The sequence below is a fragment of the Scophthalmus maximus genome, chromosome 22 (genome assembly GCF_022379125.1).
Source record: "Scophthalmus maximus strain ysfricsl-2021 chromosome 22, ASM2237912v1, whole genome shotgun sequence".
Lineage (NCBI taxonomy): Eukaryota > Metazoa > Chordata > Actinopteri > Pleuronectiformes > Scophthalmidae > Scophthalmus > Scophthalmus maximus.
Window position 1 is genome coordinate 13,537,160 of NC_061536.1, and position 22,838 is coordinate 13,559,997.

The following is a 22,838-nucleotide window of genomic DNA, read 5'->3' on the forward strand; positions in this document are numbered from 1 at the left end:
AACGCAGCCACAGCCAAATGAAAAGCAGCATCAGGTTTTCCAACATCAACAGTGGAGTTAAGTTTCTCTGGTCTGAGCAGTTTTCATCCTGTGGAGCAGCTGAGGGATCTGACACTTGTGTGGAAGAAGCTTTTCAACGCTCTTTAAAATGAACCAAACAAAAACCAACACAAAGTGAATTATGGCTTTGTGTTGACTACCTGGTTTTGTTATATTGTCTGTCTCCACAGTTGTGCTGATTTTTGCCTGGACTATTGTTAAGGTCTTACTTTATCAGAGATGGATATAAGATGCTCATGCTCCTCTGTATCTATTTCCATAGATCTTTTAAAGATAAATCCCTAATTTAACTATACAAGCGGCACTCGGTCGAGCGCTCACCTCCACCAACAATCCTGCACATGATATAAAAATATATATATAAAAGAAGTGACAAGTGGTCTGATAACTTAAATGATTTATTGGCCGTATGACTCAATGTGACCCTTAATGTGCAGCAAAACCAAAATATGATGTGTATAATTGTGCCCAGGACCAGGTCCCAGTCCATCCTGGGATTACTGTACATCAGGAGGTGTGAACCAGCAGGGGGAGCACTTCACTACGTTTAATGATAATACTAATTATAGCACTTTTCATTGCTAAAAGCAATTTCAGTGTGACGTCAGAGACCACGACGCCACACTTGAACTGATGAACTCTCTGTTAGAGGCAAATCACATCACATCAACCTGAACACACATTGAACACATCAAGTTATAATATCACATCTGAACACATCAAGTTATAATATCACGTCTGAACAAATCAAGTTATAATATCACGTCTGAACACATCAAGTTATAATATCACATCTGAACACATCAAGTTATAATATCACGTCTGAACAAATCAAGTTATAATATCACGTCTGAACACATCAAGTTATAATATCACGTCTGAACACATCAAGTTATAATATCAAGTCTGAACACATCAAGTTATAATATCACATCTGAACACATCAAGTTATAACATCACGTCTGAACACATCAAGTTATAATATCACATCTGAAAACATCAAGTTATAATATCACGTGTGAACACATCAAGTTATAATATTACATCTGAACACATCAAGTTATAATATCACATCTGAACACATCAAGTTATAATATCACGTGTGAACACATCAAGTTATAATATCACGTCTGAACACATCAAGTTATAATATCACATCTGAACACATCAAGTTATAATATCACGTGTGAACATATCAAGTTATAACATCACGTGTGAACACATCAAGTTATAATATCACGTCTGAACACATCAAGTTATAATATCACGTGTGAACATATCAAGTTATAACATCACGTGTGAACACATCAAGTTATAATATCACATCTGAACACATCAAGTTATAATATCACATCTGAACACATCAAGTTATAATATCACGTGTGAACACATCAAGTTATAATATCACGTCTGAACACATCAAGTTATAATATCACGTGTGAACATATCAAGTTATAATATTACATCTGAACACATCAAGTTATAACATCACCGGCTGACATGAGCACATTTGGGTTTTTTTAACTTTCGTTTTCGTTGACAACCTGAACTGGTCAGTTCTACCCAGAGTTAAGTGACGTCGAGGCCAATGCTAAATCCCCATTGGCCGAGACGGAGGCGGATGGCCACGCCCCTCAGGGTTTGTCCGCTCACTTGTTCGCTGGTGTCGCAGCTGGAGACAGTGTGAGTCTTCCTCTGACAGAATCATCTTCCTCTGACAGAATCATCTTCCTCTGGACAGAGAATCATCTTCCTCTGACAGAATCATCTTCCTCTGACAGAATCATCTCTCACTTCTTCACCTGAGTGACATCTTCAGACATGGACACATTGATCCTCCTGCTTCTTCTGGGAGCACACGGCGCGACGGCAGGTGAGTTCCACTTGAACAAGCGTCGATCTGCTGATTGAAGGGTTTGTAGTCTGTGACGTGTGAGAGTCTTTATTCTCTTCATGAAACGTGTATTGTCTTGTTTCTCTCTTTCATCGTGAACCTTTGTGTTATTTCTTAATTCATTACCATTAATAAAGATCGACACAGTTCGGACCAACACGCGATCACATGAATAGTGACGACATGTCATGAAGCATATGGACACAAAGTGTTTCTTCATCCTTCAGTCTCGGTTGTTCGTGACGTCGTGTTCTGTATGAAAAGTTGAAATCTAAAGTCTGATGACTTGAACCGTTTCTTGCAGTGACTCACTCTCTGAAGTATTTCTACACTGGATCCTCTCAAGTCCCAAACTTCCCTGAGTTTGTGACTGTTGGTTTGGTGGATGAAGTTCAGATGTTCCACTACGACAGCAACACAATGAAAGCAGAACCCAGACAGGACTGGATGTCAGAGGCAACAGATGCACAGTACTGGGAGAGTCAGACTAGAGGCCTTTTGGGTCACCAGCAGAGCTTCAAAAACAACATTGGTATCGCAAAGCAGCGCTTCAACCAAACTGGAGGTTTGTTTGTTTCACTTTCTACTGGAAACATGTTGTTTTCCTGCTTTGCTGCAAAGTATCACTCACACACACACACACACACACACACACACACACACACACACACACAGCTGACAGAGACGATCACTGCCTGGTTTCTCAAACTGTCACGTGTCACTTGTGCATGTGAACACTGTTACAAATACGTTTTCATGAACCAAACCTGAGTGACGAGACGACCTGGGAAACATTTCAATCAGATCACAGGTTGTACCACTCACGCCATCCCATAATCTACCGACAGACTGAATGTAATCCCTTGACGTGGCCACAGTGCAGGTGTCGTGATCAACTAGGAAGGATTTTAAAAGGAACAGACTTCAAGGGTTAAATGACGGTTGAGTTAATTGTGACAAACAGTAAAACTGTGGCCATGATGTTAAAACCTGGTTTAATGTCTGAAGGAAGAAAGTTCTGCTTAGTTACATGATGATGAGAGTGAGTGTGAGTTCTACTCACTGTGACTAACTCCTCTGATACCAAATCAACAGGTCAAATACGAAACAGCTCCATTAAAATAAACTGTCAAACTGATTTAAAGAGAAAACTCTTTACCACATAGTTTAGCTTCCTCATACTTTATAAACAAGGCGACTGTGGTAACTTGCACTAAGAGCCTGCTCGCTGATTTTTCTTGTACTAATGTTATATTTTTAACATGATTAACAATTCAAAATGCACAAAGTGATGGAAAACAATGCAGCTAAAGTTTGAGGTCAAAGCTCACGGACTCGGCCGTCACCAACCTCGCAGGGAAAACTTTAAATCTAAGTTTGACAAAGCTGAACAGTTCACAAAGTAACAGACACTGAAGTAATTAGAGAGCGTTAATCAAAGTTCAGAACAGTAAGTTAAGAATTACTGTACATGAGCAGACGTGAGTGTCAGTCCTCTTCTCTCCGTCACTGAAAGAATAAAACAAACACTGCATGTGTCACACACTTACAATCTGTTGATTTTGAATATGAACAGAAATGTGTGTGTACAACAGTTTAATCCATCCAAAGCAATCTGAATTAAAAATGTGTTAACATGTGAAAAAGTGCTAAACATTAATTGTGTACATTCTCAAAACAATCTGTCCAAGAGTGAATATAGTGCAGAAACAATATTAGTGGATTACTGTAATCAGGTAATCAACAAAAAATTAGTTGATAATGATATTTAAATGATTAGATGATTGTATTTTATCAATCAGAAATATAAACTGTTTTGCAGGTTCATGTTCCTCAAATATTATAATTCAATATAAATTATGTACAGTGACAGACATTTTCACGACTTTCTGATGTATTACAGTTTCAACAATTAATTGATGAATTAATTAATGTGTGTGTGTGTGTGTGTGTGTGTGTGTGTGTGTGCGTGTGCGTGTGTGTGTGTGTGTGGTGAAGATAGGATGTCACCTGCTGAGTCACTCAACAGTCTCTGTCTCTCTCAGGTGTCCACATCGTCCAGAGGATGTACGGCTGTGAATGGGACAATGAGACTGGAGAAGTTAAAGGTTATGATCAGCATGGTTATGATGGAGAAGACTTCTTAGTATTGGACCTGAAGACAGAGACGTGGATCGCTCCAGTACAACAGGCTGTCATCACCAAAAACAAGTGGAATGCTGATAAAGCTCAACTCACATATGATAAGAACTACTACACTCATTTGTGTCCTGACTGGCTGAAGAAGTACGTGAACTTTGGGGCGAGATCTCTGCAGAGAACAGGTAAAATCACATGATCTTCATGAACGTTATGTTTATATGTATCCTTCATTTCTCATTTACAGTTTGTTCACGTTTCTCTTTCTCCTATCTCCTCTCTACATCTCTGCCTCTCTCTCTTTTTTCTTCTTCTTTTTTCAATCTCTTTCCTTCATATTTATTCTCTCCCTTTTCCTCCATGTTTGTCTTCCTCTTTCCGTCTTCATCAATCTGTCTCTCTCTCTCCATCCCTGTCTTTCCATCATTATCTTTTCTAACCCGTCTCTCGCTCCCATCTCCCATTTCTTCTTCTTATATTAACAGACACAACTAATGCAAGATAAATGACATCAAGCATGAACGGTGATATTAGTATGTAGTAAATTATAAGAAAGTACAAACTGTCTCTGTGTTTACTCCCCAGAGCTTCCCTCGGTGTCCCTCCTCCAGAAGTCTCCCTCGTCTCCAGTGTCCTGCCACGCCACAGGTTTCTACCCCAACAGTGCCATGTTGCTCTGGAGGAAAGATGGAGAGGACCTTCACGAGGACGTGGACCATGGAGAGGTCCTGCCCAACCATGACGGGACCTTCCAGATGAGCACTGACCTGAAGGTGTCATCGGTCGCTCCTGGGGACTGGGGGAAGTACCAATGTGTGTTCCAGCTCTCTGGTGTGACGGAGGATATCGTCAGAGTACTGGACAAAGACGTGATCCGGACCAACAGAGGTAAGACTTGAATCAGAGGTGACGAAGGTGGGAAACAGACATCTGATGTGCTGTGAAAGTCCTGAAGCTCATGTGTTCTGACGCAGGACACGTTTGTTGTTTAGGGTCATTTTCTTTTATCCAAGGTTTTGTTTTCGCTTCTGTTTGTTGGTTTGTGTGTTTGTCTGTTTGCGTGATTACACAAAAACGAATGGACGGATTTGTCTTGACCCGAGAAATAACCCATTAAATGTTGAGAGTGATGAGGATCAGTGTCAGGATTCAGGAATTTCTTCTCTTCGCCATTGTTAGATAGAACAAAACCACTCAGCCTCGGCGGACGTGTCTTTTGTTTTATTTATTTCTAAATTTAGATCAGTGTTAAACCAGTGCCCCACCTCCGGATCATCATGTGACTCTGACTAATCCCTGAATAAGATAAATTTAGTCTTACATCAGAGTTTTAAGATGTCCACAACCAAGATTTTGTACTGGTTGTCATATTGTTCACTTACCTTTGATTAAAAAAGAACATTATCAACCGTAAAATGGGATTTCGTTATTGTGATAATTTTTTATTTTGAAAATTGCCACCTTTATAATTGCATAATTAAATTTAATTCCTCTGCAGGTTTTTTTTTTCTGGCCTTGTGTAACAATCTTGACATATATATATGTTAAAGCCACCATTTTAACTTTACCACTGGTTTATTTTAGAAGATGAGTGGATGAAATAGTTTAATAGCTGGCGTATCTATGTACAAATCAATAAGAGTTAAGTTTATTGGCCAGGTATGTTCACTGTTCAAAAGGACAAAGCCAGACAAACATAAAGAATCAAAGATATAGTAATTATGTCCAGATAAGCAGCGATAAAGATTGAAACTAAAAAACAAACAAACGTATTTAGTGTCTGTATTCAGACTAAATTGCCGTTGTCCTGATTGGTCTGTTGTGTTGCTCAACAGAGAAGCCCACTGACATGACCACCATCATCATCGTCATCGTCGCAGTGGCTGTTCTTGCTCTCGCCATCGCTGCCATTGGAGTCTTCATGTACAGAAGGAGCAACGGTGAGAGACCAACTCGGAGACATTGTCTCATTTTTTTCCGTGGTATTTTAAATGGTGAAGTTTATTCTTCATCCCGATCGCAAAAGTTAAACACACTAAAGTTCCTCACACACACAGAATCTGCTTCAACCAGCAGAAAGAGCTGCAGCGTTTAGAGCCACAGCTTCATGATACTGTAGCATGAGGATGTAAGGGAGCGAATATAGGAAAATAAGTTATTCAATATCTAAAGAAAAGGTGCAAGTGATTTATGTGTCAGTTAGTCACTAATTCAATTGTTTGTATTTTCTTTCCATTTCAGCCAAACGCCCTCCATCTCGTAAGTAAAACTTTCTATTCTGTATTCTTTTTATATATGTATTTGTTTTATGAAGTTATCATGTCATATTCACACAGCACACATAGTCAAAGTACTAACATGTCCAGTTTAATAAAACCATCCACCCCCAGAAGATTAGTGTTTGACAGCATATAGATACAATATATATTCATATTGTCTTTTTATATCTTTTTTTATACAGATATGTGACTTGAAAACCGTATTATTGTTGGAATGCTGATTTTAATTGTCTTTGATTTGTATGTTTTGTGAAAGCCTTTTGTGAAGCTACTTCTGAAAGGTGCTATATGAATAAAATTATTATTCATATAGCACGTAGCTTGAATACATAGATGAATGACGTCACTACAGAAGTGTGACTGGATACTTAGTGATGGGGAAGTGAATTTTTAAGCAATGGGAACTGTAGATGTAATATAACATTTCTAAATATTCAGAGGAGAATGTCTACTAACAATGTGTTTCTGATCTTACAGCTGTAAACAACGCAGGGGTCATGGAGCAGCTGAATCCAGAAGAAAATGAATGATGAACCAACGTCCCTGAACGCTGTGAGTTGCTTCACATGTTAAACAGAGATGTGTGTGCAAAATAACCTTCATGTGATTATGTATAAAACTTATGCTACTCCTAGTAGTTTATAGAAACAAATCAATCAGTCATGAAGAAATAAATCAATTAAAAGTTTGATGAAACAAATGAATGTTTAAAAACTCAGTTTAGCCTTTAAATGACTGGATATATTAGGGCTCAGTGATTTTGTAAATATATTGAATATGTGACTTTGTGGATTTAAATGTCCAAACCTTTATGGTAATTTAATGTAATTTTTTCTCTCTCTAGGTTTATGGAAACGATTTGCACTGGAACAAGGATTCATCATTCTCATCGTGAATTGATAGAGTCAGGGTCGAGTATCAAGCAGCAGATGCTCATTGATTGAAATACAAAGAATTGACAAATATCAAAAATAAATGGGGGCGCTGAATAATTTTGATCATTTAGTTAAAAATAAGAAATGCGGAATTGCCTCAGATTAAATGTTTCCTTAAATACCAGTCAATCAGACATCACAACACTGTTCACACATACACAAGTAATTTAAAGATTTGCGGGATCATTTTAAACAAAAATCCAAATTAGTTTAATTTTCCTGGTGTTGGGGCATCCTTGTAAAATCATTCTAAATAATAAACATAAATACATAGACACCCACATTCTTTACATGCATTTTCCATATATATACTCCTGGGTGGAGTTTTCTATATGATTTGTTCAGAGTAAGCCTTTTTCTCTGGTTCGTGTATAAAATCAAAGCAAATCATTCAAATTCACGTGGTTGTAAATGGTTTTCTCTCTGCGTTATGACTGGTGATGATCTGTAAACCTTCTCTTGTCCAGAGATGGACTTGTTGACACTTTCTCAGTTAATGAAGAGTATTTTGTTCTTTTTTTTGTTGCTCATAATATCCATGTTTTGGTTTGTTCTTAAACATTATATTTTAATTTTTGCTGTGAAGGGTTGTGGGGTGGTTTTAAGATTCTCAGCACGCTGATATTATTAATATTTCTTTCTCGTGTTTAGGGACAGGATTTTTCTGTGGTAGCTTTGTAAACATCTACACTGCGAAAATGAAAAGGTTCAGTAAACTGAAAATTTAAAAGCAGATTTATGAATTCTGAGGCCAATTAAATCTGCTATATTTGAAAGAAACTCACCTACAGTTTTGCCGACTAATGATCTTTTGTTCTGAACCGTCATAAATATAAAATCTTAACGAACATCATTCACACACTGTCGGCACAGTCGCCAGGGGCAACTTGGGGTTCAGTGTCTTGCCCGAGGACACTTTGTCATGCGGAGTGGAGCAGCCAGGGATTGAACCACCGACCTTTCTGTTAGTGGACTACCATCTTTACCCCTCTTAACCACAGCCGCGCCAAATGTGCAATGACCACAGAGCCAGAATTTTCATGTTATATTCCATCAAAACACATTCAGAATGTCACATTTCCGTTGAAGAGAGATGAGAGGCGGCTTAGCTTGTAGCAGCCCCTGCAGAAATGATCAGTAGACCCCGTTCTTACCCTGCCTGGTCTCCACTCTGGTCAAAACGTAAACGTTTGTTTTTTGCCACCATAAATTAAATATTGAAGGCAACTTTAAAAAAAAAAAAAAAGAAACTTACTTTTAAATCATAATAAGCCGAGCAACTTCAAGTTTTTGTTTTTACAGTGTAGAGATTGAACAGCGATGCTCAAAATGATTTCTTGTGTTGGGACATATAAATGAATGTTAAGTTAAGTTGCATTGTTGTTTCATTCCTTTTGTACTTCATTCCTCTTGCTTTTCAATAAAGTCCCTGATAATCCAAATGTCCTCGATGTCTGTCTGTGATTCGTCGAGCTGAGTGGAGCCACAGATCTATGAATATGAATATTAGCTGAAAAACGACATAAGAGTTTTTTCCCACTTCCTACTATCTCTTTCAAGGAGGTTCATGTTTTCACCTGTGTCCGTTTATCAGTCAGCAGGATTACACAAACAAAACTGAACAGATTTCCAGTGAACATGGAACAAGGGCCCAGCGAGAACCCATTAAATCATAGTGTGGATCAGGACAAAGGAGCGGAACCAGAACTTTGACATTGCGAGATAGGCCGTGTTTGTTCAGTATTTTCACAGATTTCCCAGGGAATCATTCATGGATGTCGATGAAAACAAGCCGGCGTATTTAGGGAACAACTGATTTCTGTGAGTTTGCGGTTTGACTGAACTTGAGGAGACTGTTGCTCCTTGTCGGAGGTCTGAGCTCCACTGACTGTGTTTTCATTAACGTGTATTAATGTGCAGATCCACTGATCTCTGACTCATACTTCACACATCCAGACTCAGATCAGAGCCCGGGAAAAACCTGTTGCACTGAAATCTGCCTGGCAACTAATGACACTGCAACTATTAAGAAATCCCTTCGTGTGTTTTCTTCCTTCAAGTCAACTGTAGTTTTATAAACTAGATGTAATATGCTGTAGGTTTCACCTCAAATATCAAATCCTGCAAATACATACTCTCATCTGGACAGGTGTATTATATACAGTAGTTGTTTATATAGCTGATCATATTTTGTGTTTTTTAAGTTAATACTATGAATTTGGTTTGAATCTATTTGCTGAAGTTTTATAGTGAAGTCTTTTGCGAACACAAGCGGATCATTACTGACTCTGTTAACATTCAGTTTATTGACCGGATTTTTTTATGGGGCAGACATTTAGCTCCACGGGCAAAACCTGTGAGCCTGAGTTCTGCCTGGGAACACATGACATCATCATCTCGGCTGCTGCGTTATTAAGAAATGTACAAATACAAAAGTACTATTTACATTAATTAGTTAGTACTGTGAGACCCGTTGTCAGGATTATGATATATAGAAATCTCAACCAACAGGTCAAGGCTGAATTTATTTTGCCAGTTTATGAATCTGGTGAAGAGGTTTGGCACTTCCTGTTTATTTGTATTCTGATGTCCAACAAAAAAACGAAACCAAATCTTGAATGATCAGATTATTTAAACATTTTCTTCCATAGCTCAATATAGAAAAACAACAACAAAGCCTTACGTTACCTTACACTGAAAAAATAGTGAATATAAACAATATAATTTATATCATAAAGCAACATAGTTGATCAGTTCAGGTTAATCACCACAGGACAGAGTCGTGAGCAGAACAACAGTCTTTATTAGGATCCGTGTGTGAGCGGAGACAAAATTCTACACTGAAGAGCTACAGTGTCAACATGTCCAACATGTACAGGACATGACATAAAATAAAGAACAATAACTAAACAAAGGTCAGTTCACATTCACTGTTCTATTACATTTTCCTTCACCGCTCACTACGTTACGCACTCACCCCCACAATATAGTTTTCATCTCTCAATCAATATTAAAACAAAGTTACATCATTTTCAACAGAAACCTGTGATTGGACCATTTTCAGACTGTGGAGGTTGATCCGTGTGTCGGGGTCAAACTCAGAACATTCCCTTCCTGTAGCGATGGATCAGCTCTGATACGTCGTCCTTACACACCTTTATCCATCCGTCCTCCCGCATGTGGTACACTGGACACACACACACACACACACACACACACACATTTATGATAAATAATGATAAATAGTGCTCACAGACAATAGCTTTATCCATCGCTGGACTATAGAACAATTTGTCTTTCCTTTGTTTGTTTGTTGTTGTTTTTTTGCACATTCAAGGCATTATTTTTAAAGCTGACAGTGGAGAGATGACAGGTAATGAAATGAGAAATCAGTTTGGACCGAAATGACACTGATCAACCAAAGGATGGAATAAATATTGGACTAATTTCCCCTTGACCTACATCCCCAGTGTGGCTTAAAGCCTTTCTATTTCTAGGATTCTCAGAGCACACTCACTGTTGACCACTCCGCCGGAGTAGGCGTCCCTGTGCGTAGCGTGAACTATGCCCCGGCGACCCAGCTCATACGCTTCCTCTGTCGTCATGTCTTCCCGGAAACCGCTGTCGACCACGCCGTAGGCGAAGCTGCTCCCACAGCCGGTAGAGAACATGCGGCCAGACAGACGCGTCCCGTTATCATCCACATAGTACAAACCGGGGCCCTGGAGGACACACAGTGGTCATGTGGTCTGCAGGGAAGTCATTCTCTTCTGTGTCTGATAACATGATATTACCATTAATATATTCTGAGAGTACGAACGGACTTCCGAATAGAGCCGTGACGGTGGGCACATTGCAACTAATGTAGTGTAACGTCGCGCTCACCTCTCTGTCCCATCCACAGATCATGCTTCCCATGGAGAGGCCCATGCCTCTGTAACCCAGCATCATGTTGGACAGCAGCTTGGAGGCAGCAGCCACAGAGATCCTGTGGTTGTTCCTCAGCCTGTACAGTCTGGATGGATGGAGTGAGGATAAAAGACAGTAGATAAATCGTTTGACAAATCAGATTCCACTTCATCATGTCAGTCCTGTGAGAGGAATAGCGTCCTGCCATTGCCCCTCCCATGCTCATTACTACCACTGTGAGGGATGTACCAGTCATTAACAAATATGTTTACAGTTTTGTCAGCGATGTTCGATAATGAGTTGCCAAAAAGCAGAATTATCTGGACTGGAATGATGTAGGTGTAATATCCGTCTTACCTTCACATTGGAAACATTCATCTTTGAATGTTTGACCGAAACATTAAACATGTGTGGTAGAAACTGGTGCATCCTGGACTAGATGGCGTGTGTGTATGTGGAATAAAATCACAAAATGGACATGACTGTTAAAAAAAAAGAAGCCAAAACATGGCCTGACGGACCTGCATTCTTTGGCCAGCAGTCTCTCCCAGTACTGGCAGTCTGCGGCGCTGCCCGACATGGTGCCCAGCAGGTAGGGGTTGATCTCTATCACCTTGTTGACATCGTTGGATGCTGCGAAGCCGAGGACACATTTGGAAAAGGGAGACGTTTACAGGTTGAAGCGTGTCAACACGATGAGGTATCCCACTGGAGCAGCGCCTTGGTTAAAGTTGCCATTGACCAGTGAAGTTTTACATTTAAAAGTTCCTTAATTCCTTGAGTTGGTGGGAAGTTATTTTTGATATGATGTACAGTGACTGGGCGTTGTGACTATTGACTGGGCCATGTCACCATAACTTTCTTTTAATCTGAACAGCAGCTGTCAAACTGTGCCAAAAGAAATGATGTAATGTGTAATGCCAGTTTACTTTCCACCTTTTCCAGGTCTGAAAGAGAAGTTATCCATTTTCCATACTTCTTCATGTGTGTGTGTTTACCTAAGTAACTGCCAGCTGAGGCTCTGGAGTCCACAGCCACGATGACTCCATGTTTGAACTTGAAGGCCAGCGTGGTCGTCCCGTGGTCCAGGTCAATGCACACACCTCCGTCTCGGTTGCAGGACTTGAGAAACCCCGAGGGCTGTGGAGGAACCAGAGAAGGAGTTGGGTAACGACACGGGCGCGCAGTGTACATTTCATAAACCGATATTTTATTACCCAGAATAACTCGTGATAGTTAAAAGATGAATGCATGATTTGACATTTGACACGAAGCAGCAGACACACGCCACTCAATGAAAACAAGAGACGCGTAAAACCACCGCGTCTGACGCGTAAAGTTATGGCACGGCCTGACGCGTCATGCGCGCTGCAGCTTGACCGGCCACGATCCTGTAAAATAACAAGTCCCCAATGAACCCTCATGGTGCTCACGTCGACACCCGGAGGAACAGCAAACTCTTGAGTTTTGGTCCCAAAACTGTAGTGGTTGGTTCGGTCCACGAGGTGCGTCGGTCCCGCTGGAAGAATCTGCCCACGGAGTTCGGAATACGTCTTGAATCCGCTTACGTCGAAAAGAGCCATCATGTATGAACGTGGTGCAAAATATGAACTTTTATCTATTTCTATATCGAAGGTGCATAAGCTTTCAAAAACGACGAAGGCGTTCGACGACGTGTCCGGTTATAATTTCCTTGTGCGTGACGAAGAATTCGAAAGTGAAAGGGTTTTCAAAAGTTCACCGTAGTATTGTCTCTGAAAACAACATGAAGAAAAAATCTACTTACAACAATAAATACATATAGACGTGCAATCCTGTTTTTTATCAATCAGTTCATCGATTAGAATAAAAAAGTCCGTGATGTTCACATTAAATAAAGAGGAAAAATGCTCCAAAACTTCAGCCAATAGGAAAGCGTTGTGTTTTGTCATCATCAGTCTCTAAGCAGGAATGCAGTTCTCAGGTTGTTGGAAGCCAGCAGAGGTCAATGACATTATTCATGTACGTTTGCATATTTCACACTAATACAATATGTATTATACAATATATATGCATTTACTTGCATTATATATATATATATATATATATATATATATATATATATATATATATATATATATATATATATATATATATATAGATATATATATATATATATATATATATATATATAGATATATACATATCTATATATATATATGTAGAAGAAATAAGAAATAAGCATGAGAAGAAATAAGGCAACTGAGATCAAACTGAATTTTAATTATTGTTTTTATTATTTTTTAAAGCATGTTATACGGGCCCCCTGCTGACAGTAATGCTGCAGTGGACCCTGAAGTATCCAGAGTTTTTCCGCATCATAGTGAAGCTTAGCAGCGGAGCAGAAAACACGAGGACAACGTGAACAAAATGTCTGACGATTTTCACTACTTTTATTTAGAATCGGGTGAATAACAACACGATAAAGTTGCGGCATCGTGGGTCAGGCTGTGTCCATCTGCTGCACCGTCTCCTGTACAACCTCCAGCTCTAACGGGACCACTTTCTCTGTCAGAACCGGTGTCGTGCCTGGACGGTACCTGTATTTCATTTTCCTATGACAGACAGAGAGAGAATGTTTTTAATTAAATGTGTTATCTTCAGCAATGAATCAGAAAAGCTAGACACTGTAAATCCCAGAGAGCGGATGTTGAATAACATCATTCTTATACCTGGTGTCTTTGTACTCGGACTCCTGGAACGGTCGGATGTAGTCCGCCCCCTTTCTGGTGATGACACAGATGTCGACGTTGTTGCCCGAGCCGAGGTCACTCATGATGCCGGCGTGGATGGCGACGCGCACCAGCTCCTTGGCCTCCTCCAGCTGCGAGAGATGAGAGGAGTCAGGGGAACGATGATGGAAAGAGGGGGAGACAAGTGAAGACATGCAGAACATGCGGAGAAAGACATCCGTCACTGTTAAAATCCAATTCCCACGTGCCCCTTCGCTTTTCTATGAGGTAACAGACACAATTCAACCAGGAGAAGAATGAATGTGTTCACAAAATCTACAGGCTTATTTGTCCTTCAGCGCTGAAATATTGCAGTTATTAAATTACAGATGCCAAACTGCAGAGCGGGATGCTTAAGAACAGTTGTCCACATGTCTTACCTCCAGATCGGGTTTGAACCGATCCTCTAAGATCCCGAGAGCAGCCAGATCTCCAGATCCTGCATGGACACAGAGTAACACAGTTACAAAGTAACAAAGTAAAGCTGCAGCTGAAACTCAGGCCGGATGTAGCCTGAGAGTGAATACAACACATGTCTGCAGCAATACAGGTAAAATATAACATGACACAGACATAATCTCTTGCTGAAATAATGCAATTTAAATTATTTTCTGTTTCAAACACTCGAATGAAACATTCGGATCATAAGGAACGAGACTGAGGAGCAGAAGCACGACTGAACACACTCTGCTCCGAAAACAAACCCACTACGGCAAATACTCAGAGAACAGTGTTGAATCACAAACCCATTGCGAGGTACGGCATCGTGTTCACACTCCCGTATGGCCCCACTGTGTACAGGTGGTTCCCGGTGCAATCTACTCCTCCCAGTATAAGACTTGCACCGATTTTTCCGTGATACCTGAGGGCCGCAGATATCGAACAAGAGAAGCCTGATGAATGCCACGTTTTTAAAAAAAAAAACAAAAGAACCTTGAGGAATATGACTGCTACTTTAGAATCTTTAATGTGCAACCCGGATACAGGTACACGAGCGTCGGCAACGCGAACCTGTACAACATATCCTGCAGGATGTTGACGGCCATGACGACGCGAGGGTTCCTGTCGCTGTTCAGCGAGAAGATGGTGAGGTTGGAGGAGACGAGGTCCGTGGTCTTCTCTGTATCTGCTGCTGTACCTGCTCCACAACAACTAGAGAGGGAGAGAGACAAGGATTGAAGATGAGGCCAGAAAAAAAAGCAAAGGGTCGTCGAGGGAGAGATTTAAGGTAAAGAGGGAAAACTAGAGCGATGGGTTTCCTTTCTTGAGCCACTTTTTTGAATCATCAATCACAAAAAACCTAAACATAGAAGATGGAGACACTATTCTTTTCTCCTTCCACAACAATAAGTCTATAAAGCCATGAGTTCATTGCAGCCACATCTGGGCAATCTGTCATCTGTAGTGTGCTGCTGTATTTACAGGTCTGACTTCAGGAGATCTTTTATATGTTTTGAACAAGAAGACGGCACGGGACTGTTTTCTTTCCAACTCGTCTTATGCAGCCGGTCATTCTGGGTACAGGACTCAGAGTGAACTAGAGGAAGCAGTTCAACGACAACACTTCACTGCAAAACCTCTGGAACTGCATCACTACGCATCACAGAATGATAACGGCGAGCGTACTTGCAGGTCGATTTCCGCTCTGACACTCGGGAGACTTACTATATATTCGGGGCAATGTAATGGATCTTGGCGCACATCTTGTCGGCCACCACTTCGCTGGAGGTGGCTCGTGTGTCTGCTCCCAGCACCACGCCGTCCTGCACCAACACAACAACACTTTATTGTTTGAAGTCAACGGCTGCGTGTAGAACGGGATTTGGTTCTCAAACAGATTCCCTTTGGGCGGCTTCGGGAAAGGCACTAAAATCTCAGTTGGTCCAGTGGATAACTGTGAATGAACTGCGCTCCTGTATGTACATGTGTTCACACACACACACACACACACACACACACACACACACACAGAGAAATAGATGAGTGGCTCCGTTACGCACACGTGTGTTTGTATGTTCTCGCCCATTTACTTCCACTGTGGAGATTTAATACTACGTGTTGATGCCCCAGCAGACGACGTTCACAGCAACATTTTTAAAAGCGAGAAACGTCAAATGAATTCAAACGAAGCACCGTGGAGCATCTGTACTCACACAGCTGTGACACTAAAGGCATCTCACGCATGTTTCTTCTCTGTGTACGTTTCTAAGGTTAGAATTGATGAACAACAATAGCTGTCTGGAAGGTGCAATGTCAGTCTTTGGGGGGGGGGGGGGGGCAGTCTTTTTGTCCCATGATACTTATACTTATGTCTACACAGTTTCATACTTGCCTTGAACACCACTCCGGCTATGGTGGTGCCTGTTTTCAGAGGTTTCGGTGTCTGTCCTCCTTCAAAAAGACCCTCTAATGCAACATTTCTACAGAGAGGGGGCGAGAGAACAGGAGGGTGATCAACTGGGAATATATATACATATACATATACATATACATATATATAGAGAGAGAGCGAGAGCGAGAGAGATATATAGATACAGATAGATCTATACATATATATTCATATATATTACAGCTAACAAACTGTAAACACACCGTCACTGTAATATCTCATGAAATTCAACTGACAAACAAGCAGGACAACAACAAAAAAAGTTACTTTCACTTTTGCCCCTGATGAAAACTCGGTGTGTCCGCGTCAGTTTCAACTTTTACTCGTCAGCACTGACACACAAGTCGGCAGAAGAAGCTCGTACCTCGCGGCGTTGTCGAAATCGAAGCCAGCTGCAGGAGTGAGCAGGACATTGGGTCGCGCCATGCTGGAGCTGACCTGCTGGACGTGACCGAGGCTCGTCTGCGCGTCTCCACTGCGCGTCCGTCTCCACCGCGCGTCACCACCGCGCGTCCGTCTCCACCGCGCGTCTCCACCTCGCGTCCGTCTCCACCTCGCGTCTCCACCTCGCGTCCGTCTCCACCTCGCGTCTCCACCGCGCGTCACCACCGCGCGTCCGTCTCCACCTCGCGTCACCACCGCGCGTCTCCACCGCGCGTCACCAACGCGCGTCTCCACCGCGCGTCTCCACCGCGCGTCACCACCTCGCGTCTCCACCGCGCGTCCGTCTCCACCGCGCGTCTCCACCGCGCGTCTCCACCGCGCGTCCGTCTCCACCGCGCGTCACCACCGCGCGTCCGTCTCCACCTCGCGTCACCTCTCGGCACTCGCTTTCGGTTTTGGAGTGAAAATGGAGAAACGCTGCGCGGACGCGCGAGTCAAGGGGGTCAGCACCGGGGTGAGTAAACCCGGGACCGGACCAGCGGGTGTCTCCTTCCACCGAGGCGGCACCGAAGCCTCTATTGAACCCTTACGTGATCAATAAGCGACCAGGTGACGCTGTAGAAGGATGAGCCTCGAAGTCACATTACATCGACCGGATAGTAAAGATGTTTTTGTATGAGTGGATGTTGACATTTTATTTTTTATTTGTGAACGAGCTTGTTCTTTGTATTTGTACAAAGAAAAGCGACTGGCTACACTTTCACTTTCAGTGGAGAGAAGGGAAAAAACTAATCTCCCCTTTCATAGAACTCAAAATCCCAGAATTCATAGCCATCGACACAGAGCCATGAGAAACGACGTGTGATGCTGTGTTGACCAATGTTACATTTGTCTTTTCTTTTTAAAAAAATCACATCCGACTTCTTGTCCAATGCTGGAGAATCCCAACTTACCGACATCCTCTCTCTCCTCCTCTTCCTCAGACAACCATCCTGGCGGCCATCTTTGATGGAGGGGTCGTGATTGGTTCAGACTCCAGGGCTTCGATGGGAGGGTGAGGATGTGCACATGAGATGAGACACATCAGGAGAATAACATATACAATATAAATAAGGGGAAATAAACATTAAAGTAAACAGGATTGTGCTCTAAAGATATCGGAATTGCACTGACAGAAAATGAGTATTGCACATTTCATCAAAAAAGGCCACAACGGCTGAATGCGTGGTTTCAATGTGTGAGTGAGCAACTGTCCATTGTTTCCTTTAAATGGTGATTTATTTACTTACAGTCCTCAGGTACAAAGTAAAAAAAACACGCAGCAGTTTCACCCTGAAAGAGACGCTGGCGTTTTATATTATTATTATATTATAATAATATTGAATATTTGAATAGTGAATAACAACATTATTGATTTATGAAGCATGTCTGCCAGCTCATTCCTATATTATGATGGCTTTGTGGATGTGGAACTTTAGAGAGAAATGTTGGACACTGTCCCGACCAATGAAGCTAAACCCTCACATTTAGTTTACAACACATTATGACGACTTCAACAATCGTCTTGATGATAACAGTTAATGTCCCGAGATCTTTCTCTCTCTTTCTCTTTCTGCATATCGGCTTCGTTCATTCTCCCCCGTCTCCTCAGGGAATACGTGTCGTCAAAGACCATCAACAAGGTGATTCAGGTTCATGACCGGATTTTCTGCTGCATGGCCGGCTCACTCGCAGACGCCCAGGCCGTCACCAAGGCTGCTAAATTCCACCTGTCTTTCCACAGGTGATGCCACACACACACGCACACACACACACACACACGCACACACACACACACACACAAGCACACATATTGCACACGTAAGGACACATCTCATATGTACAGTTCATGACTCTTGACGATAAACCCTTGTAACATTGGTTCTTCGTCCATTCAAAATGCTTTTGGGACACATAACAGAAGTCTCTATAAACTTTGTGACTCTCCCTCTGATCTTTGTTGATCCTAATATGCAGTGTCCAGATGGAGACGCCTCCTCTGGTGGTGGCCGCCGCGTCGATCCTGAGGGAACTGTGTTACAAGAACAAAGAGGAGCTGCAGGCCGGGTTCATCACAGCAGGCTGGGACAAGAAGAAAGGACCGCAGGTTGGTAGAGGTGACGAAGACGCCAGAGAAACAGTGGTGATGACAGTACTTGGTATATATATACTGATATAATCCATGGTTTTCTCCAGGTGTACGTCGTGTCTCTAGGCGGGATGTTAATCAGTCAGCCTGTGACCATCGGTGGCTCCGGCAGCACTTACATCTACGGCTACGTTGACGCCAAATACAAACCCAACATGAGCAGAGATGAATGCCTACAGTTTGCCACTAATGGTACTGTCATATTATTTTACTCATGTATGCAAACTCAAATGCGTTTCTACCTTTTCAGGATGTTCATGTCGGGATTTGGATGTATTTTTTGGGGTTGTGAGAAAAGGTATAAATATGAATACGAGTGTATCAGAAAATCAAGATTCATACATTTCAGCAACTCGACGTGCAGGTGGTTGCTCAGTTGTCACGACGATGTCTCGGTTGTTAGCAAAGGAAGGTGTGAATTAACAACTATTAAAAAAAAATGACCTCATAAGAGAGGTTGAATTCATATTTAGAAGAAGGAGTTCAGACTCCGAGGATGTTTATGTTCTTACATATACTATCTGGGGCTGTGCGATACCACCAGACTCTCATATCCAGGATAAATGTCATTTCATATCCAGATAACTGATATATTTGGATTAGGGACATCTGGGCCACTTCAGGCTCTCCCTTCCATTTTGTCCGGGCCAGAAGACGGCCAGCAGTGCCGCATTATTGCCTGTAGTGGCCCACGTCCGTATAATATCTGGATTCTCTCAATCGTCACACGCTATACGTCGTAATTTCGCACAGCCCTCATATTATCTAGAGTCTCCAGTGATGCATGTGCCTCTTTGCTAAAAAGAACTTTTGAAACACAACCAGATGTTTGTCGGTGGCTCAGCACTTGAAGTTAGGAGCCGTATGAATGTTTGTGCCCGTTCAGCCTGACCTTCTGTTTCTTTGCATTTCTTTTTTGTGTTCCTGTCTGTCTTCCTGCCTCCTCTGCCCCTCCCCCCGCCTTCATCCCCCATGTTGCTCGGTCGCAGCTCTTGCTTTGGCCATGGGCAGAGACAACGTCAGCGGGGGCGTGGCTCACCTGGTGGTGATCACGGAAACGGGGGCGGAGCATGTGGTTGTACCTGGTGACAAGCTGCCCAAGTTCCATGATGAGTGACCAGCCTGAAAACCGCCATTGAAGTTTTTTTTTTTCATTTTGCATTATGGCGAGTAATGATTTGGATTCCACGCGCCACAGTTTTATAACCAATCTGCTCTGTGTTGTACTGGAATATGACAAATTGCATTCCTGAATTCAGCAGCATGGAACATTAGTTAGTTGTCTGTCTATATGGAAACTGTTGAGTCTCTGTTATTAGTTCAGACAAACTCTAGGACAAACGTGAAAACTCCACCATCAACTCTCAAATCCTCTTTTCCATTATAATTCAGTTGACATTCTGTCTTTCATGTTTCGTGTTGATGTTTTTATTTCATGAGGAAATATGTGAAATTCAAATAAATACTTTCCAAAACCTCCCTTTGTCTTTCTTTCTGTTCTGTGAATTCTGTCCCAAATTCATCTCCATTCCCTCTCATTGTTCTTTGTCAGTACAAATATTGAATATGTTGTGGCTGGTGAAGACATCAATACCACTAAAAGCTCTAATACACATGAACAAGTCTGACCCAGAACGAACGTTGCAGTGAAGCCGTTGTCATAGATACGAGCTGGCTGCAGAGGAAGGACGAGTTAACTTTCATTTTCGATTTTAACTCGTGAAAACATGGAGTCAGTCCGACACTGGATTGTACAATTGATTTGGTGAAGAACAAACCAGAGAACTGGTCAGACGAAAAAAAACCTTTACTGACGCAGATTTGTAACGACCAGGAAACGACAGAAGACGGAACCGCTCGACTGACGTCACCTCTCCTCGTCGGTGTCGACATGTTGGGAGAGACGGAGCCAGAGTGGTTGTCCGAGGAGGTGAAAACCGGAGTAAGTACCAGATATTATCTCATTTCTCTGAGGGAGCTGGAGGCCCGTTGATGTGCCACACCCGTGCGTAACGTGCCCCACGCGCAATTACGCATACGTTGATTATGAATATTGTTTTTGTCCTCTGATTGTAGACGACCATCATTGCCATAGAGTTCAATGCCGGGGTCGTGCTGGGGTCCGATTCTCGGGTGTCGGCGGGGTAAGTCATAATAGCTTTAAAATCCTTCACCCTCTCCACCTCTCCTGAGGCACAGCATCGTTCTCTTCCTCTCTTCCTCTCTTCATCCCTCCATCCCTCCATCCAGAGCATCGGTGGTGAACAGGGTGATGAACAAACTGTCTCCCCTCCACGACAAGATCTACTGTGCTCTGTCCGGATCTGCAGCGGACGCTCAGACTATTGCTGAGATTGTCAACTACCAGCTGGATGTCCACAGGTACATTTTTATTAAACATCCAACAGTCTAAAAACAGGTCGAAGGACGTATCATTTTCACCTTTTATTTTTGTTTTTATCGTTCACATTCAGCCCAAAGTTTCAGCTGCTAGCAGCTAGAAATATTACTACTGTATTGGCCTTCAGAAGTGTCTATGCGATAAATCTAAATCAGCATGCACACTTTGTCTTTCTCTCTTTATGGGAGACTCATGTAGGGGTTTGTGTGTGTCCTCTGTCAGTACTGAGATAGGTGAAGACCCCCAGGTTCGCTCAGCTGCCACTCTGGTGCGGAACATCTCGTACAAGTACAAGGAGGAGCTGTCGGCACATCTCATTGTGGCCGGCTGGGACAGAAGAGATGGAGGGCAGGTCAGTTAACGCTGGCATAATCTGCTCAGTCGACCTAAAAAGGTTGAGCGGCTGCTGTAGTGTTGTTGTCTTATAAACAATGTTGCAGGCGTCTGTATAGAGAAAAACATCGCAATCTGTGACCTTTGACCTCTCCCAGGTGTTTGCGACCCTCAACGGCCTCCTGACAAGGCAGCCATTTGCAATCGGTGGCTCCGGCAGCTCATATGTTTATGGGTTTGTTGATGCGGAGTATCGCAGGGGCATGAGCAAGGAGGAGTGCCAGCAGTTTGTCGTCAACAGTAAGTCTTTGTTTTAGTCAAACAAACTGTTGGACAGTGAAATAGAAACCAGACATGTGCTCCTTTTGTACCATATCTGCTGAAAAGATCGATGAGTGAGAGATTTGGTTCAGTCTCCTCACCTCCTCTTATTCTCTCTCGGTGTCTCGTAGCTCTCTCTTTGGCAATGAACCGCGATGGCTCCAGTGGCGGCGTGGCCTATATCGTCACCATCGACGAACAGGGCACAGAGGAGAAAGTCATTCTGGGAAATGACTTACCCACCTTCGTTGATCAGTGATCAACATAATGAATAATTCATTGAATATCCAATTAGGGTATCATATTTCATTTTTGGGGGGGCGGTCACCTTCACCGTCAACTTCTCATCTGTCAACTAATGCTAAACATTTAAACTTCATCCTCCAAATGCAAAATAAAAGAAATATCTTCCTCCTCTCATTTCGTTTTTGTTTCTTATGCCTGACCTCAGTATTCCTCCGCAGCTATACAACAATGAAGGATTGTGTCACCACCTTTTGCTGCACTTGACTGTGCAGCTTCTTCTCTTTTCTTTCTTAGACAAAACAAAGAGGACAGTTTGATTCTTCAACTTCAACTTTAGTTGATATTGTCCCTGAGGGGCAATTTTGTGGTGCAGCAGATACATGCAAGACAATGCAGACACACGGCACAACAAAAGACCAGAGGAAGTGGGGCACATGGAATACAACCATAAAATCTCAGAATTTGAATATAGTTAGAGTTCTAAATTCTATAATTAAAGTGCCAGCTTTTTTGCCATAATTAAGTGCTAGTACAAAATAGTAAAATCCAGATAAATAAAACCATAATCAAACGCTATAAGATCTGAGCA

The 22,838-nt window shown here is 42.1% G+C and overlaps 5 protein-coding genes across 7 annotated transcripts; 3 read left to right on the plus strand and 2 right to left on the minus strand.

Annotated features, from left to right (window-relative positions):
• The first annotated feature begins 1,748 nt into the window (after window positions 1–1,748).
• On the plus strand, window positions 1,749–8,749 carry LOC118292360 (class I histocompatibility antigen, F10 alpha chain-like). Its single transcript, XM_035621265.2, has 8 exons — window positions 1,749–1,933; window positions 2,259–2,519; window positions 4,000–4,278; window positions 4,679–4,981; window positions 5,929–6,033; window positions 6,335–6,352; window positions 6,850–6,924; window positions 7,217–8,749. Exons 1-7 carry the CDS (start codon window positions 1,882–1,884, stop codon window positions 6,900–6,902), a joined length of 1,071 nt encoding a protein of 356 aa, XP_035477158.2. The 5' UTR covers window positions 1,749–1,881; the 3' UTR covers window positions 6,903–6,924; window positions 7,217–8,749.
• Window positions 8,750–10,090: 1,341 nt separating this feature from the next.
• On the minus strand, window positions 10,091–12,943 carry psmb8a (proteasome 20S subunit beta 8A). Of its 2 annotated transcripts, none has more exons than XM_035621268.2 (6): window positions 12,650–12,943; window positions 12,215–12,356; window positions 11,738–11,849; window positions 11,193–11,322; window positions 10,825–11,029; window positions 10,091–10,494 (listed from the first exon to the last, which is right to left on the minus strand). In XM_035621268.2, the coding sequence occupies exons 1-6, from the start codon at window positions 12,800–12,802 to the stop codon at window positions 10,406–10,408; spliced, it is 831 nt and encodes a 276-aa protein (XP_035477161.1). In that variant the 5' UTR covers window positions 12,803–12,943; the 3' UTR covers window positions 10,091–10,405. The 2 variants fall into 2 exon arrangements, with proteins under 2 accessions (XP_035477161.1, XP_035477160.1); XM_035621267.2 differs by lacking the exon at window positions 12,650–12,943 and adding an exon at window positions 12,434–12,599.
• A 526-nt stretch (window positions 12,944–13,469) lies between these two features.
• Window positions 13,470–16,938, minus strand: psmb13a (proteasome 20S subunit beta 13a). Its single transcript, XM_035621255.2, has 8 exons — window positions 16,741–16,938; window positions 16,320–16,407; window positions 15,653–15,750; window positions 14,999–15,139; window positions 14,734–14,849; window positions 14,368–14,426; window positions 13,928–14,079; window positions 13,470–13,810 (listed from the first exon to the last, which is right to left on the minus strand). Exons 1-8 carry the CDS (start codon window positions 16,800–16,802, stop codon window positions 13,699–13,701), a joined length of 828 nt encoding a protein of 275 aa, XP_035477148.1. The 5' UTR covers window positions 16,803–16,938; the 3' UTR covers window positions 13,470–13,698.
• A 173-nt stretch (window positions 16,939–17,111) lies between these two features.
• Window positions 17,112–20,427, plus strand: psmb12 (proteasome 20S subunit beta 12). Of its 2 annotated transcripts, none has more exons than XM_035621257.2 (6): window positions 17,112–17,274; window positions 17,744–17,814; window positions 18,412–18,543; window positions 18,777–18,906; window positions 18,996–19,140; window positions 19,938–20,427. In XM_035621257.2, exons 1-6 carry the CDS (start codon window positions 17,227–17,229, stop codon window positions 20,063–20,065), a joined length of 654 nt encoding a protein of 217 aa, XP_035477150.1. In that variant the 5' UTR covers window positions 17,112–17,226; the 3' UTR covers window positions 20,066–20,427. The 2 variants fall into 2 exon arrangements, with proteins under 2 accessions (XP_035477150.1, XP_035477151.1); XM_035621258.2 differs by having other exon boundaries at window positions 17,252–17,369.
• A 215-nt stretch (window positions 20,428–20,642) lies between these two features.
• psmb9a (proteasome 20S subunit beta 9a) lies at window positions 20,643–22,423 on the plus strand. The gene is made up of 6 exons (XM_035621259.2): window positions 20,643–20,890; window positions 21,025–21,092; window positions 21,199–21,330; window positions 21,572–21,701; window positions 21,841–21,982; window positions 22,135–22,423. The coding sequence occupies exons 1-6, from the start codon at window positions 20,840–20,842 to the stop codon at window positions 22,260–22,262; spliced, it is 651 nt and encodes a 216-aa protein (XP_035477152.1). The 5' UTR covers window positions 20,643–20,839; the 3' UTR covers window positions 22,263–22,423.
• The last annotated feature ends 415 nt before the right edge of the window (window positions 22,424–22,838 follow it).

Coding starts and splice junctions, on each gene's coding strand:
- psmb13a (XM_035621255.2), bottom strand. CDS start 16,802: ATGGCGCGACCCAATGTCCTGCTCACTCCTGCAGCTGGCTTCGATTTC. Junction 16,408..16,740: donor GATTTCGACAACGCCGCGAG/GTACGAGCTTCT, acceptor CCCTCTCTGTAG/AAATGTTGCATTAGAGGGTC. Junction 13,811..13,927: donor TCCGAGTACAAAGACACCAG/GTATAAGAATGA, acceptor TGTCTGTCATAG/GAAAATGAAATACAGGTACC.
- LOC118292360 (XM_035621265.2), top strand. CDS start 1,882: ATGGACACATTGATCCTCCTGCTTCTTCTGGGAGCACACGGCGCGACG. Junction 2,520..3,999: donor GCGCTTCAACCAAACTGGAG/GTTTGTTTGTTT, acceptor TGTCTCTCTCAG/GTGTCCACATCGTCCAGAGG. Junction 4,982..5,928: donor CGTGATCCGGACCAACAGAG/GTAAGACTTGAA, acceptor GTTGCTCAACAG/AGAAGCCCACTGACATGACC.
- psmb8a (XM_035621268.2), bottom strand. CDS start 12,802: ATGATGGCTCTTTTCGACGTAAGCGGATTCAAGACGTATTCCGAACTC. Junction 11,323..11,737: donor CTGCTGGCCAAAGAATGCAG/GTCCGTCAGGCC, acceptor CCATCCATCCAG/ACTGTACAGGCTGAGGAACA. Junction 10,495..10,824: donor CTCCGGCGGAGTGGTCAACA/GTGAGTGTGCTC, acceptor GTGTGTGTCCAG/TGTACCACATGCGGGAGGAC.
- psmb9a (XM_035621259.2), top strand. CDS start 20,840: ATGTTGGGAGAGACGGAGCCAGAGTGGTTGTCCGAGGAGGTGAAAACC. Junction 20,891..21,024: donor CCGAGGAGGTGAAAACCGGA/GTAAGTACCAGA, acceptor CTCTGATTGTAG/ACGACCATCATTGCCATAGA. Junction 21,702..21,840: donor ACAGAAGAGATGGAGGGCAG/GTCAGTTAACGC, acceptor GACCTCTCCCAG/GTGTTTGCGACCCTCAACGG.
- psmb12 (XM_035621257.2), top strand. CDS start 17,227: ATGGAGAAACGCTGCGCGGACGCGCGAGTCAAGGGGGTCAGCACCGGG. Junction 17,815..18,411: donor TCCAGGGCTTCGATGGGAGG/GTGAGGATGTGC, acceptor CCGTCTCCTCAG/GGAATACGTGTCGTCAAAGA. Junction 18,907..18,995: donor ACAAGAAGAAAGGACCGCAG/GTTGGTAGAGGT, acceptor GGTTTTCTCCAG/GTGTACGTCGTGTCTCTAGG.